Source organism: Phocoena sinus, chromosome 3 (genome assembly GCF_008692025.1).
Source record: "Phocoena sinus isolate mPhoSin1 chromosome 3, mPhoSin1.pri, whole genome shotgun sequence".
In the NCBI taxonomy this organism is placed as follows: domain Eukaryota; kingdom Metazoa; phylum Chordata; class Mammalia; order Artiodactyla; family Phocoenidae; genus Phocoena; species Phocoena sinus.
Window position 1 is genome coordinate 84,574,854 of NC_045765.1, and position 17,005 is coordinate 84,591,858.

The window sequence follows — 17,005 nt, forward strand, 5'->3', positions numbered from 1 at the left end:
TCCCTTTGGGCTTCCCTGGTGGCGCAGTGGTTGAGAGTCCGCCTGCCGATGCAGGGGACACGGGTTCGTGCCCCGGTCCGGGAAGATCCCACATGCCGTGGAGCAGCTGGGCCCGTGAGCCATGGCCGCTGAGCCTGCGCGTCCAGAGCCTGTGCTCTGCAATGGGAGAGGCCACAACAGTGAGAGGCCCGCGTAACTCAAAAAAAAAAAAAAAAAAATTTCCCTTCATAATAACCTGTATCAATCATAATTACATTGTTACTGTTTTAAGTTTTCTGTTGTAACCATGGAAGAGCTTACCCATTTTTATCATATACCTTTTTTTTTTAAATAGCCAAAAAAATGTTTATTCAGTTATTCTGAGGAACTTAGAAATGTTTATCATTCCATTAAAACAATATTCTATAAAAATATTTTTAAAAGAAAAATATGTCTTCTCTATAATTAATTTAACCTTCAGTAATAAATTATGTGAAGTAAAATTGTATAAAATTTCCTGACATTTTATGAAGATACTTACAAATAAGCCAGACAGCAAATAAAATATCTGGAAGACAGAGATGGATACTCAGTAATTTTTTGATGGATTATACACATAGGTATCAAATTACTTGATCCTTACTTTCTAGAAAAGGTTAATGACTCTTTTTGCTTTTACCCTTTTACTTAACTGTTATTTATAAAGATTAAAACAGGAGCTGCATTGAAGGATGCATCTGCCAATGTGTCAGTTTGACTGTACAGGTTTTTCTGATAATTCAGGGGACTGAGCCACACTGTTAATCATTGTTTTCAAAGTTCATTCAATTCTGTACTACATGTTCCACTATGGCCATTAGAGCAGAGTACACCATTCAAAAACCTTTTAACTGAAATGAAACCAGAAAAGACTTTAAATCTTACATATCTGTATCTATATTATGAATATGGCCTATATGTATGCAACAATTCATTTAAAATGTTAAGAGTAAAACATTTTAAAGTAAAAGATTTTAAAGTTCTTATGTGTACGATTTTTCTTTCATCTTTAATCAGTGTTACAGATTTTTAAAACATTTTTATTTTGAATAAAATTTCACAAAATGTGTACTTCAGTGTTATCAAAGTCCATCATTAATAATTAAACCATGAGCAATATTACCATTCTTTTATAATGACCATCTGTCTATATTCTACACTTTAATTACATTATTTTTTATGTAAATAACATGTTCATTATATAGCACATGTTTACAAATCCTTTATTACCAAATGTAACACTACTCTTACAGGAATATCTCTCTTTCATCACTGTGGTTTTAAAAGATGTGCTAGTCATAAATGTATTTAATTAAAGTCATTTAGGTATTAGAGCACTTGAGTTTAAAGCAGGGAATATAATACCTTTTCCTGAAACACCCTGAAAGAGGTTTGTTGAAAGGAGAGAGCTGTGGCATTCATCAAACGCTGACCTCTTCCTGTTATAGTCCTGGCCAAACTCTTGCTAATTTAACTTGAAACGCATTAGTGTAACTCACCATTTTTTGTATGTGTTTTAGGTGTGTGGAGGTCATTGCAAAGGAAGGACAAAACCTGAAAGAGCTGTATTTGGTGTCCTGTAAAATCACAGATTATGGTATGTAATGAGCCATTGTCCTAATCATTTTCAAGAATAAAAAGGTACAAGATCTTTGAAAGCTTTTTTAAAAGAAATCAAAAGCTACTAACTCATAGAGACTATGAGTTTTATCTTTACTTGTAGTCTCTGATCACACCCCCCGCCGAATCAAGAAATCATGAAAATGGAACCAGAGTAAAAATGAACATGTATATCAGTTTATCACCACATGTAATCATACACACATATGTGCACATGCACGTACACACTCACATAGGATTAAAAAGTATGGCTAAAATTGCTGTATGATGAAAATAAATACTAGGATAATTACATATTTGATATAATAAATATAAAGTAACTATTACATTGAGTTGATTTGCTTAATGTCATGTAAAATGCATTCTTGTGCCATTCCAAATGCCAACCTTCTTAGTGCCTTAAATTCTTTAAAACGCTGGAAACTTCCAATAGGAAGTTCAGATATACAGGAAGTAAAGGGTATACATTTGTTTGTAAGAGTTTAAATTATCTTAATTTTAAATATCCCTTTAAAGTGGAGAAAAGCAAGTTGTTTTTTAAAAATATGAAAAGTATGAAATCATCCTATTGGAGTAATAAAGAAAAGTAAGCTAGCCTTTCCTTTTTCATTCGGCTTTATATATTTTTTCCTATTAATTTGCGTATGTAATCTAAATACAGAGTTTTAACTAATTATTTGGCTTTATGGGAGACTAAAATGGTTTCCATTTTTCTTTTCTGATTTTTAAATTTGTTCCTTTAAACTGGAGAATATGCTTTCTGCCTTGAAGGGAACTAATAATCCATTAAGTTTTTTATTGTTAACTCCAACATATGCTAATAACCGACTCCAATCCTAAGATGTCATACTGACCATCTGCCCTGGGTGGGAGAGTTGTATTTTATCAGCTACTAAATTCATCCTTTGGAAAAATTCTATGAAAGCTGTAACAAAAAATAAAAAATAACATAAAGGATTTGGCTTGAAAACCCTAATTTCTTTTCAAAGTTTATTTTTTGAGAATGGTAAATGTCTTACATGGATTTATCTATAATGTTTCTGGGTTGTTGTCTTTTTCCTAATTATACCATGAGAAAGGAGTGTTTTGATATGTTTTCTTTTTACTTGTAGTTTGTTTTCTGGTTTGGCATGTTAGATTGCCACTTAGATACAGTAACTCTAAAACCTCCAATAGGGGCTTCCCTGGTGGCGCAGTGGTTGAGAGTCCGCCTGCCGATGCAGGGGACATGGGTTCGTGCCCCGGTCCGGGAGGATCCCACATGCTGCGGGAAGATCCCACATACTGCGGAGCGGCTGGGCCCGTGAGCCATGGCCGCTGGGCCTGCGCGTCCGGAGCCTGTGCTCCGCAACGGGAGAGGCCACAACAGTGAGAGGCCCGCATACCGCAAAAAAAAAAAAAAAATAAAAATAAAAAAAATAAAACCTCCAATATCTCCCTATTGTCTAGGCCTTAGAGTGTTCTCTCTGCCCAACACAGGGCATATCCTCAATACCTGTAGATTTGTTAATTAGTACATTCATACATTGCAGACTCTTTACTTGGCATTCAAGATCCTTTACCATTAGTCTCCTACCTGCCCCTCCAACCTTACTTTATATTTCTTCCTTTTACCTGTTTGCTGTCAATGTCAGATTGCTAATTGCCAGGAGAGCTATGGATTAAGTTCCTTAGAATGAACTCTTCAAGGTCCTGCAGTGGAAAATGTTGCTAAAGTTACACTCTGTCCCAGTACCAGTTAAGTTAGCCAGTGCAAAGAAGTGTTCCAGAAGATACGGAAATGAGAAAAAGCTTTGGACTTGGGACAGATCTGGGATCGAGTTCTGTCTTCGTTCCTTGTTCTTTGGCCTTAGGGAAGTTCCTTCGCGTCTCTGAGGCTGTTTCCTCATTTGTGAATTGACTTCATGCTCCTGTGTGTACCTGGTACCTAGTCTAATGATTAGCACAATGTATACTGCTGAGAAAAATTGCTTTCCTACAGGAGCGGGACAGAGAAAAGATTCACACAAAATTCTTCTACCTCCTTTCCTTTGCTTGGAAGGAAGGAAGGTTTATTGCTATTGTTTATTGCTATTGTTTAGTGATATCCTCAGGTTCTGATATTTTGAGATCTCAGGATTTTTTTCTCCTGGCGAGGTGAAAACGGTTAGAACTTTGCCCGTGTGGTTTGCATTTATTCCTATCTCTGAATTATTGAGGCAGCGGTTCTCAACCCTCTCTGCACATTAGGATCACCTGGGGAGTTTCTAAAGCATTCAGATGCCTGAACCTTACACAAGACTAATTAAATCAGAATTTCTAGGAGGTGGTGCCCAGGCAGTAAAACCTGCCTAACTGTTGTCAATGTCAGCCAAAGTTGAGAACCACTGATCTAGTCTAGTTGAGAGGAAGTAGAAGTGAAAATTTTGAGAACTTCCTTCCTCCACCCAGACATGAAATCTATCACCGTTTTTTTCATACCTCAGTCCCTCCAGCTTTCAAGCTCTCCGCCCCACCTAGTCTCTCTTCCTTCTTCCGTGAGGTTTTAGGTGTTCTAAGGATTTGTGATGAAAGTCTCTGTGCATCTGTTGGTTCTGTTTTTCAAAATGTTTGGGCACAGTTGAGGATGAGGGGGAAAGGTCAATAGTTTATGAGATTTTACTATAATTGCTACTTGATTTTAAAATTAAAAGAAGTTACTAAACACTCAGCTCAGTGCATCTTTTTTCCTCTGGTACCATGCCAATAACACGTGAACAATTTTTGTCAAAAAGACAGCAAGAAAGATTCTTCATTGTAACCAGAGAAACGGCATGTTATTGGAGGTCATTGCTCTACTAGGGGAGGCTGTGATCGCTTGCCCTGTGTTAATTATAAATTTTAAGAAGGAAAAGCAGATGCTTTCTTCCTTCTTTAACTGGATAATTAAAGACATATTCTGTGGGACTTTTTGATTTTTGAGGCTACTTAGAAATTGTAAAATTTGATGTACACCTGATACCAGGGGAACTTCATCCTTCAAGAGACTACTCCCTAATTCTGCTTCCTATTGCTTTGCTCATATTCTAGCTAGTCTTCTCCTCACCTCCTTTTTCTTTGGTGCTGTGTTCGTACATGCATTCAGTACTGTATCCTGAGATTTTTGTAGTGTTTTTGCAGGATGCATTGATTCAGAAACAGCAGCTCGCCTGGCTTATCATTTGTAATTTTTCTCAAGATTCTCACAGTTGTTGAGTGTAGTATTATAGTACTTAGCAACACCTGCCCAGGCTGTTAGGAAGCTATGTTCATTTTTTTTTAATTAATTTATTTATTTTTGGCTGCATTGGGTCTTTGTTGTCGTGCATGGGCTTCTCATTGCGGTGGCTTCTCTTGTTGTGGAGCACGGGCTCTAGGCGCACAGGCTTCAGTAGTTGTGGCACACAGGCTTAGTTGCTCTGCAACATGTGGAATCTTCCCGGACCAGGGCTCGAACCCATGTCCCCTGCATTGGCAGGCAAGTTCTTAACCACTGTGCCACCAGGGAAGCCCAGTTATGTTCATTTTAATTGATATGTGATACAGTTGTCATGAAGAAAACTATCATTCTAATAGGCTTCTTATTCCCCAGATTGAACATAGATCTTTATGGTAAAGGATAACAATTATAAACAAATCAATAATTCAGGCACAGCTAAATGGAAAATACAGTCTTGGGAAATTGCTCCCTAAAGAGAAATCTAATATTGTCACTCTTCTGTCACTAAACAAATAAATGTTATAGGTAGTATCATGGGGAAAAAAACTCAAACTGAGAGAAGTAGGTTAGAATTCGCCTCTTCTTTTCTTTGTGACCTTGAGCAAGTTACTTAACCTCTTAGTTTTGTCATCTGTTAAGCATATGATAATACACACCATAAAAGGTAGTGAAAATGAATACAAAATATCTGTGTTGTGCCTGGTGGCATAGTGGACACTCACTAATTGGCAGTTTTTATAATTACAGAATCATCTCTTTTTCTGAAGAAGAATTAGCCCTCCTCCTCCAAGTGTGGCTTTCCGTTTGTGGGAATCATTATTTAGAAATTTGACCTGTATTAGTCTATACATGCCTAGTTGACTTTCACACCTAAGCTATCTAAACCAGATTCTTATTAGTGGGGAATAAAAAGAAAGATGCAGCAAAAAGTATAAAATCTTTAATTTGTCTCCCTATCTTAGGTTTCTTCCCTATCTCTTCTCTATGTTACCTTCATTTTTGTTTGGATAATTTTCTCTTGGCTTCCCGTATGCTTTTGTTTTTTGTTCTTATAATAATTTATCAACTAATAATTTCCAACCAACCTTTCTGCTCACCTTCAAACACTTTTCTGTTGAAAATTCTCCTCCTTCAGAACAGTGTATCCTTAGGATTAAAGGGAAAACAACTTGTATCATTCAAGCCTACAGAGGTCAGAGCCAGTCTTACTCCAGCTGCAAGGCATAGAATATGTGGTATAGTAAATGGGTTGGATGAATAAAGCCCGTTTCTCCATTAGCATCTCCGTAGTGAAGGTTACCAGTGTGACCCTGTGTCAGGGAGCAGTTGTAAAAAGGACCCAGGTTCCTTTCTGGGTTGTTATCACATTTCCTTTGACTTTATTTAGCACTCCTCAGGGCCCTTGAAATACACTCTAGAGGATACCTTTTTGCTTCCCATCTCAGGTTGTCAAATAACCTTTTAATTAAAGAGGACTGTAAACACTCAACTACTGACATCGATGTCTGGGGCCTACAAGTCTCTGACAACCCACAGGCTAATCTGGGCCGCTCCACATTCTCCCGTCACTCCCGCAGGCCCTGGGGCTGCTCTCTGAGGACAGTCTTTGACTGCCCCTTACTCTGCTTGCCAATGCGCTTCTGCCTGATCTGGGCCTTTTAAACCTAACCCCAAGGCTTGCCATAAAAGCTTTTGGATTGCTCTGGGCAAAAGGTCTTCCAAGACAAGGAGGTCATTTGTTCCGGTGGTTATCATGTGAGATGTCATTTCAGTTGGTCTGCCACACGACAGACGTGATGTATATTCATTCTGTTAACAAATATTGATTCAGTACCTACTATGTGCTGGGCTCTGTGCTAGAGGCAGGACATGTAGTTTCTGCATTCCTGGAGCTTTCACCCTGTTGGGATCCAGAAGACAGGGCTGGCCTGCTTATTAAAAAAAAAAAAGAGAAAAAGAAAAAAAAAACAGGTAATGCATCTTTTTCCAGACAAGAAGAATGGCAGGGAGTGCCAGCAGCCATAAATCTTTGCTTTGGTCTAACCCATGCCTCACCCCAGCCTTGTTGGCCTTCTGACGCTATTGAAAGATTAATAAGTTGTACATTCGCTACCTCTTCTTGGAATACCAGACCTCTTTAGCTATTAGTTAATCCAAATTGGGATCTGGGATACATTTTCAGAATAAGCACACTGAAGAAACAAAAAGAGATCCCAAGAAGCATTCTGGATTATACTAGTATCAGGAGTGTTTCTTTTTTTTTTTTTTCTCTTGCCAAACCAACACTGATATATTATTCAAGAAAAAAATCTTATACCAAAAATAATTTTGCTCTTTCTTACACCATCTTATTTTTCATATTATTAGGTATGTATTACATACAGTGATGTTCCATTTAATATTTAATTCTTGGTTTTTTTCTTTTATGTTTTGTCTCATTTTCAAATTGTATTTCAGACTGCTCCAAGGTTGCTGGGTAAGATTCAACTCCTTTTGTCAGCAGGAATAACTCTAATAGTTGTAAAGTGACAGAGAAGAACTTTAGAAAATACAGTTGCAAGTCAAAAAGAATGTTTTATTGTTTACTGTTGATTATTCACACTTTCTCTCCATTCTGTCATTTAAATATAGATAGCTTTTATTGTTTCTAACAAAATAGTACTAAATTGCTAAATCTTCTACTGTTGCAAATTCACCTTGTTTTTATGTCCATCTTAAAAGTTATTTCTCTCCACTTCTAATTCTTTCATATGTCATGATTTTTAACCAAAAAATTGGTATTTAATTATAAGTGTTTTCTAAATGCTTCCCGCCCCCCCCCCCCTCAACAGCAAAGAAATTGTTGACTTTCTTCCCTAGGTCATCCTAAGCCTGCAGCTATATAACCCTGAAATAAAAGACTTAACAATAACCATGCTTATCATAATAGACTTTTCATAATAGACTTTCATCTCAAATGTATTGAGAAGCACTTCCTTTTTTTTTTTTTTTTTTTTTTTTTTTTTTGCGGTACACGCGCCTCTCACTGTTGTGGCCTCTCCCGTTGCGGAGCATAGGCTCCAGACGCGCAGGCTCAGCGACCACGGCTCACGGGCCCAGCCGCTCCGCGGCATGTGGGATCTTCCCGGACCGGGGCACGAACCTGTGTCCTGTGCATCGGCAGGCGGACTGTCAGCCACTGAGCCACCAGGGAAGCCCGAGAAGCACTTCTTGAGACGTTTGGTTTTTTTTTTAATAAATTTATTTATTTTATTTATTTATTTTTGGCTGCGTTGGGTGTCCGTTGCTGTGCGCGGGCTTTCCTCTAGTTGCAGGGAGCGGGGACTACTCTTCGTTGCGGTGTGCAGACTTCTCACTGCAGTGGCTTCTCATGTTGCGGAGCACGGGCTCTAGGCACGCGGGCTTCAGTAGTTGTGGCTCGCGGGCTCTAGAGCACAGGCTCAGTAGTTGTGGTGCACGGGCTTGGTTGCTCCGTGGCATGTGGGATCTTCCCAGACCAGGGGTCGAACCCCTGTCCCCTGCATTGACAGGCGGATTCTTAACCACTGCGCCACCAGGGAAGCCCTTAAGACATTTATTTTAAGAAAAGTCTCCCATAACCAATTCAAAGGCCATCTCTAGCTTCCTATATAATAGGGTTCTTTTTTTTGATTAAGGAATCTTCTAACTTACATGTAAAAGACGAATGGACCGGTTTCTGTGCTTGCCCCTGAACTTTCTTACACCACCAAATACATGAATGTTGTTGCTGCAAATTATTTAGTTTATTAATTTTTATAGCCAAATACTCAATTTCCATATACAACCGAATCACTAGCTAAAATATTAACTTTCCCACTTTCCTTCTCTCAACTGCTTTTAGCATTTCTAAAATAGAGTGTTTGATTTTTAGTATTAATTAGCTGTTTTAGCGTTAATCTTATGAAGGAGTCCTGTTACAGATAAAAGAAATTTATCCCAAATCACATGAAAAGTAATTTTTTGGAGTTCCTATTTTTAACCCCCACTGCTTAGTACCCTTAAGTATGCAGACTAAGCATTTATTTTCCTTGAAATATGCTGTAATATAGAGTCATTATTGACCATTATCAGTATTGTATCAGCAATGAGTAGATCTAAAGGGGACTGCAATAAACACCAAGATAACTGCAATAATACTAAATTTCTAGTATCCCACAAAATAAACAATCTTCTAATGTTTAAAACTTCTTAAAAATAGAAATTTTGAGTGGTAGTGAGTCCTCTATTACAAGAGTTATTCACACCAAAATAATCTCTCGAAAAGAATATGGAAAGATGGAAGCACTAGGTAAGGAATTGACGTACATAATGTTTAAATTTCTTTCTAATCCTGGGATTTATACTGGACCAGTTCCATTTTTGTTTCATTCAACAAATGTTTACTGTATGTGTACTAGCTGGGTGCTGAGGAGAATACAGAGATGGGTGAGAAGTATATACTCTTACATAGAGAAAGAAGACATAAGCAGTGAAAATGTTTTCCAACATATTAAGCAACATGATGGTGTCAATTTTTTTTTTTAACAAATAGGCCCTACAAGATGTAGGAGCTCAGGAGGACAAGGTCATAAGAGGCTGAAATCTTTGGGGAAGGATTTTTGTTGGAGGAGGCATGGGAGGACAGATATGAGAAGCAAGGGCATTTGAGGTAGTACAGCCTTAGGAAAGGCTCAGAGCAAGAGCAGGTGTCTGAATGGATGAGTTTGTATGCATTGGTTAATCTAAAGAAAGAGCAGAAATCATCCAAAGTGATTACGTGCACACACAGGCAAATTTTGAAGAAACCTTATGAAAATACTCTAGTTGAAAATTCAGGGTAAGTTCCAACTTTCATCTAGACTTTTCCTGTCTTATTCACCATTCCCATGGTAACAACTTCACTTAACATATATAAAAGGAAACACTACTTTGGGTTTTAACTACTAATCAAGTACCCAGTTCAATTGAGAGAAGTGTAAATTTTCATAATAATATAATAGAATAGTTACCATTTATTGGATATTTTCTGTGGGGCATTATTCATTTAATCCCCTTAGATATGGACTGTTAGTATTCAAGCCTAGAGATGTGGAAACTGCGGCTAGGAAACCCTCAGGTTCACACTGTCTGTGAATAACCATATGGTATAGATTCAGTGTTAAATATCTCTTGGATAACCACTCATAGGTCAGTGATATGCTTAGTAGTATTTATTACTAGAAAGCTTTGTTGGATTTTCCCGGTTGTCAAAGCTTAAACAAAGGTAACTGAATCCCATGATAACCATGTTTGTCCATCTGTGTATAAAAAAACAATGTCGCAAAGCAGCTACCCCATGAGATCTAATTATATAGTTATAGAACTTAATAGGTTTAATGTGCTTATTCACTATAACTTTGTTGCGCTGCCACCAAATATCAGTTATATTCTATGATTAAACATTCCCTAGCTGGAAGATAGAGACTCTCATTGATATTCAGTGTGTATTCATGCATTCAATAAATGTTTTCTTAATTATTTCAAAACTGTATATAATTCTTCATGAGTTAAAATTTTTTCTTATACTCTCCTTCTAAATTATTACCAAAAGCTTATGAAGGAAGCAGAAATATTACTTTTTTAATAGATGAGAAAATTGAGCCCAGATAGGTTTTAATTAATTAACAAAACCGGAACTATAATCTCCTCACTCCAAATCGTTTACTGGATTATGTGCAGATAACTTCTTAAATTTTTCTTCTTTTCATATAGAAATAATTTCTTCATTTAAATGATCCTTTAAAAGCAATTTTAGTTAATGCCAAATGACATGTTTCATAAAATTTTTTTAACATCTTTATTGGAGTATAATTGCTTTACAATGGTGTGTTAGTTTCTGCTTTATAACAAAGTGAATCAGCTATACATATATCCCCATATCTCCTCCCTCTTGCATCTCCCTCCCATCTTCCCTATCCCACCCCGCTAGATGGTCACAAAGCACAGAGCTGATCTCCCTGTGCTATGCGGCTGCTTCCCACTACCTATCTATTTTACATATGGTAGTATGTATAAGTCCATGCCACTCTCTCACTTTGTCCCAGGTTACCCTTCCCCCTCCCCGTGTCCTCAAGTCCATTCTCTACATCTGCGTCTTTATTCCTGTCCTGCCCCTAGGTTCTTCAGAACCATGGTCTTGTTTATGGTTTCCTTTGCTGTGTAAAAGCTTTTAAGTTTCATCAGGTCCCATTTGTTTATTTTTGTTTTTATTTCCATTTCTCTAGGAGGTGGGTCAAAAAGGATCTTGCTGTGATTTATGTCAAAGAGTGTTCTGCCTATGTTTTCCTCTAAGAGTTTGATAGTTTCTGGCCTTACCTTTAGGTCTTTAATCCATTTTGAGTTTATTTTTGTATGTGGTGTTAGGGAGTGATCTAGTTTCATTCTTTTTCATGTAGCTGTCCAATTTTCCCAGCATCACCTATTGAAGAGGCTGTCTTTTCTCCACTGTATATTCTTGCCTCCTTTATCAAAAATAAGGTGACCATATGTGTGTGGGTTTATCTCTGGGCTTTCTATCCTGTTCCATTGATCTATATTTCTGTTTTTGTGCCAGTACCATACTGTCTTGATTATTGTAGCTTTGTAGTATAGTCTGAAGTCCAGGAGCCTGATTCCTCTAGCTCCGTTTTTTTCTCAATATTGCTTTGGCTATTTGGGGTCTTTTGTGTTTCCACATACAAATTGTGAAATTTTTTGTTCTAGTTCTGTGAAAAATGCCATTGGTAGTCTGGTAGGGATTGTATTGAATCTGTAGATTGCTTTGGGTAGTATAGTCATTTTCACAATGTTGATTCTTCCAATCCAAGAACATGGTATATCTCTCCATCTGTTTGTATCATCTTTAATTTCTTTCATCAGTGTCTTATAGTTTTCTGCATACAGGTCTTTTGTCTCCTTAGGTAGGTTTATTCCTAGATATTTTATTCCATAGCAGTTTTTTAAAGTACAGATATTTCTAAAGATACACAGTTGTACCATTCTCAAAAACGTAAGTAATTGTTCTCTTCTTTAAGTTCTTCCTTAAACCTGGGCTCAGAAGTTCCCGGGGCCTCAGAGTCATCACCTGCATCAGGTGCCCCTTACTTTTCTTCCCTCTTCCGAGAATGTCCTCTGAGAAGTCAAAATTGAATCTCTCTTCAATGTGGCTTTGCTCTCTGCCTCCTTTATGCTGCTTAGCATCAGTGCTCCTCATTTTCTGAAATATCATGAGAAGTAGGAGCCGAAAGGGGGTAAAAACACAAGGGCTGCATCTCTTCCTTCTAAAGCAGTAAATTATATCTACAAGTGCTCTCGTAGGGTGTCACCTTCTCTTTAAGATAATTTAAGATAATTATGCCCTCCCCAGCTGTGTGTTTGACTAAATCTCCTTCACTATTTACTGGTTAATTAGCCTACTTAAGACACTTGGCATCTGATTTATTTTGGGGAAAAAAAAAACGGAAAAGCAAAACAAAACAAACGTCCACCAAGTTTCCCATTAGAAAATGATAGTAACGCTCATAGCAAAATATAAATTAAACATTAAACTAGGGCTTCCCTGGTGGTGCAGTGGTTGAGAGTCTGCGTGCCGATGCAGGGGACATGGGTTCGTGCCCCGGTCCGGGAAGATCCCACATGCCGCGGAGCGGCTGGGCCCGTGAGCCATGGCCGCTGAGCCTGCGCGTCCGGAGCCTGTGCTCTGCAACGGGAGAGGCCACAACAGTGAGAGGCCCGCATAACGCAAAAAAACAAAACAAAACAAAACTAAAAAAACATTAAACTAATTGATTTTACTGTATGTCTTTCACAAATTAGTCTCACATTGTTATATCCATTAACACTGGTAGGATTAAACCTTACCAGAAGTTCTTTCTCTTTTTATTTATTAGCAGAATTTCCTTATTATTAAGAGCAGCTTTCCTTTATTGACTTCTTGGTTTACTTGAGTTCAATTTATATAGGAAAGGAAGGAATGATTCTTTCTCTTTATTTACCAGTTTTTAAAATGCTAATTTCATTTCCATTATTCTTCCAAGGTGACCAATGAGGTGTTGTTGTTGCTTTTGTTTAAGTATTATTATAAACTCAATAATCCACTGCAGTTATTTTTAAATTGATACTCAAATTGTCCTATCTTTTGGTAGTACAAGCTTCTTCAAAATGGTTCCCCTGTCCATTTGACATAGACTGATTATGTCAAGATATGCCCGGCTCATCTTGTGCATTTCATGCTGGAGACATGGCATCAGCCGTTTTTCTAAAGAACTTTGGTTCTTCGAATGAATTAGGATTTTTTTAAAAATGTATCTTCGAAGTCTATGCTGCTCTCTGAATCTTACATCACAGTATTTTCTGTATTTTAAGCCTCCAGCTTAAAACCTACTTTAGATCTCATCACAAGTCCAACCTTTCCATTACAGCTCAGTAACATCAGCCCCCTGGGTTTTAGAGAATCCTCATTTAGGGATTCTCAACACACTAGAAATTTCTAGTTCCTTACACAGGCATACCTCATTTTATTTTGCTTTGCCTTATTGCACTTTGTAAATACTGCGATATTTACAAATTGGAGGTTTGTGGCAACCCTATGTCCAACAAGTCTATTGGCACCATTTCTCCAACACATTTGCTCATTTTGTGTCTGTGTGTTGCATTTTGGTAATTCTCAAAATGTTTCAAACTTTCCCTTTATTACTTTATTTCTTATTGTGATCTGTGATCAGTAATCTTTGACGTTCTACTATGACTCACTGAAAGCTCAGATGATGGTTAGCATTTTTTAGCAATAAAGTATATTTTAATTAAGTTATCTACCTTGGTTTTTTTAAACATAATGCTATTGCACACATAATAGACTACATTATAACCTTTATATGCACTGGGAAACCAAAAAATTCGTGTGACTTGCTTTATTGCAATATTCACTTTATTGTGGTGGTCTGGAACCTACCCTGCAATAGCTCCGAGGTATGCCTGTATCCAACACTCTTTTAATTCTACCCACATTATCTGCTTTTGGAGAAATTAGGAGTGGAACTTGGGAAGGAGAGGTACTTTTACATTTTAGCTACCCCATCAATTTTCTGGGGATTTCCTTCTAATTTTGTCTCAGATATTCTGCATTTGTTTTAAGTAAGTCCTAAAATATGACCTCTTGGACCCATTTGGAAATATGTAGAAAAGTGTTCAAACTGTATGGTGTTACATAATCTTATTCAGGGCTTTTAAACTTCCTTGTTCTACTGTGAAAAATACATTTTGCATTTAAAGTGCTTGTTGGATTTTCACTAAAGTTGTTTCATCGCTTACTAGAATGACTAGCAGTTTGTAAAACACTGCTCTAGTTCATCTCCTTCAAAGTATATATAAAAACTAGACCTCTCAGTCAGTGACCTGCTTAAGAGCAGGAAACTGGTGGATTTCCTTGATACAAAATGGACACTGTTCTTGAGGTAGAAGGTGCCAACCTTCCCAAGCTCATCAAATCCAGTGTGTTGATCTTATTATCTATGAAATAAGGAGTTAATATTCCTTTCCTCTCATATCTTTGGGAGTAAGAGAATCAAATAGATTCCCTTTATGATTTCACTTTAGGATAGATATGAAATGGAACTTTCACTTGAGGCAGAAAGGTAGTTTGGTTAATTTAATTTCCTAATTAAGTCAAACTTACTTTTAACTTGAATATGAAACTATTCATTTTAGCCCATATCCTAAAACATTGCCTTGGCTTTTTAAGACTCAGTCAATGAGAATTTGTCTGTCAAATGTTTTCCTTTTCTTGGGTTTATCTGCATGACATTAAATAAATAGTTTGAACTTTTCAACTTTTCAAACAATTGTGTTGAGTTTGATGTGACTGATCCAGCCTACGTGCCTCTGTATGCATTGCATGCCAAATGCCTGAAAGCAACTTGTCTTTCATTGAGAATGACTGAGTATGGGCAGAGAAAAGGAGATTTTAAAAATTAGAAATAAGAAGTAAACAAAAAAGTTCTCTCTGTCTTCAGGGAGTTATCGTACTCTTCTATTTTATATATATTAATATGTATGGCTTTTTTAAATGAACTACCTTCATACTGGTATAATGTAAATTTTGCTTGCCAGAAATATTTTATATGGTAAATAATTGTTAGAAGTGGGAAAAAAAAGTATGTAGAAAACTAGCTAAGTAATGTTTGATGAGTGATACTTGTAATATATTTTTAATCATCTCTATCTCTTTCTTAGGTTAAATTTCCCATTTTCTTTCTTTCTATTATCTCTTTCCTCACATACGGCTGTAGGAGCTTCTCCAAGAAAGCAGTTTTGCTTTGAAGATATTTCACTTCCTCTCATAAAGGATTCTTCTGTTCTTTTAGATTTGAAATCACAATAACGCCCTCATAGGATCCAGCCCCTTCTTCTGCCCTCTGTTTGAGAATCTTTCTGAAGTCAGCCTTGGAAAGTCAGATTTGGAGATTTGAAGTCCAGAGGTGCTTCTCTGGGGTACTGAGGATGAGACAGTCATGCAGGAAGCAGCTCATGACCAAGACAAAACCATCTAGAATAACACTTTCTGAACATACTTGAGGAGAATATATTTGAAATTTTAAATCATTTATATCCTATAGTAACCAAAAACTTCCTTTAAATGAATGAGAATACAGTAATCTCCCTTATTCATGATTTCAGTTACCCATAGTCAACCTTGGTCCAAAAATATGAAGTGGAAAATTCCAGAAATAAAGTTTGTAAGTTTTAAATTTTGTGCCTTTCTGACTAGCATGATGAAATCTTGCACTGTCCCACTCCATCCCACCCAGGAGGTGAATTATCCCTTTGCCCAGTGTGTCCAGGTTGCTTACTGTACACACCCATTAGTCATAGTAGCCCTTTCAGTCCTCAGATGATTATTGGAGTATAACAGTGCATGTGTTCAAGGAACTCTTATTTTACTTAATAATGACCCCAAAGTTGCAAGAGCAGTGATGATGGCAATTTGGATACTCTGTCACTGTGCCTAAATTTATGAATTAAACTTTATCATAGGCAAGTATGTATAGGAAAAAACATAGTATATGTAAGGTTCGGTGCTGTCCAAGGCTTCAGCATCCTCTGGGGGTCTTGGAACGAATCCCCCACAGATAAGGAGGGACTACTGTTATATCTATGTATTGATAATAGCACATACACATTACAATAGTACATATATGATATATATACATGTATGTCAGGATAAATAAGATTCAAGCCAATTTTGAACAGCAGTAAGGAACTTAACATTTCAACTCTACAAAATAAATGAAGAGTTTGAAATTCAATCAGTCCTATTTTATGTTGAGGCAGATGTACTCGGCTTTTCATGAGAATCATACCTTCTGCACTAGTTTACATAAGAAATTGGGTGAAATCCTCTAAAGCATTCGTTTTCAACTTCGGGATTACAACACACCTTGCAATCAAGGTTTGCAAAGGATTTTCTTTCTAAAAAATTAGAAATTAGAACAGATTTAGTGACTTCTTTTCACTCACTTGGACTCTGATGATTTCTTCTTGAGTGGCAGAAAGAGAGATAAGTCTAGCAGGCATGCTGAAATTTGCACATAATTTGTGGCTTCTTTGTTGTCAGAGCATTCGGTGTGGTACTTACAAGTATACCATTACTAATCATTTACATGCTTACAAAATATATTATTGCGAACGCCAGTCCTTTACTCCACATAGACATATTCTCCTAAAATTTACTTCCACAGTATTTTGGGGTTAGAGCAAATTCAGGGAATGTGCATGAGTATGTGCTACACATGTCAGTATTATCCGTCACATTCATCAATCTGTGGAGGAAAACATGGATTCTAGAGCTGGGGGCACTGAGGGCAAATAGGGCAGCAAACACAGTACAAACCTGGAGAAAGATCCCCACCCACCCACAAATTATGCAGAAAGGCAAATTATGTGGAAAAAGCCTTTCAATAATTATACCGCTTTTCTCACATAGCTCGTACTTCATCTTTTCGTTAAACAGAATGTTGATTTGAAATCTATTCTAGTCTCTCAAATATATGAAAAAATAGAATTTTTAACTTTTTATTCAAGAAAATGATTTTTATTTTTAATAGCCTATATAGCATATACCTTTAAATTAGTTAT

At 37.0% G+C, this 17,005-nt stretch overlaps 1 protein-coding gene across 1 annotated transcript in view; it reads left to right on the forward strand.

Annotated features, from left to right (window-relative positions):
- The window catches only part of FBXL17 (F-box and leucine rich repeat protein 17), a 480,642-nt gene that overhangs the window by 315,628 nt on the left and 148,009 nt on the right, over positions 1-17,005 (forward strand). Inside the window, exon 7 of the mRNA XM_032627137.1 lies at positions 1,539-1,615. Within this exon, the coding sequence (XP_032483028.1) occupies positions 1,539-1,615 (77 nt within the window). The remainder of the gene's footprint in view (positions 1-1,538; positions 1,616-17,005) is intronic.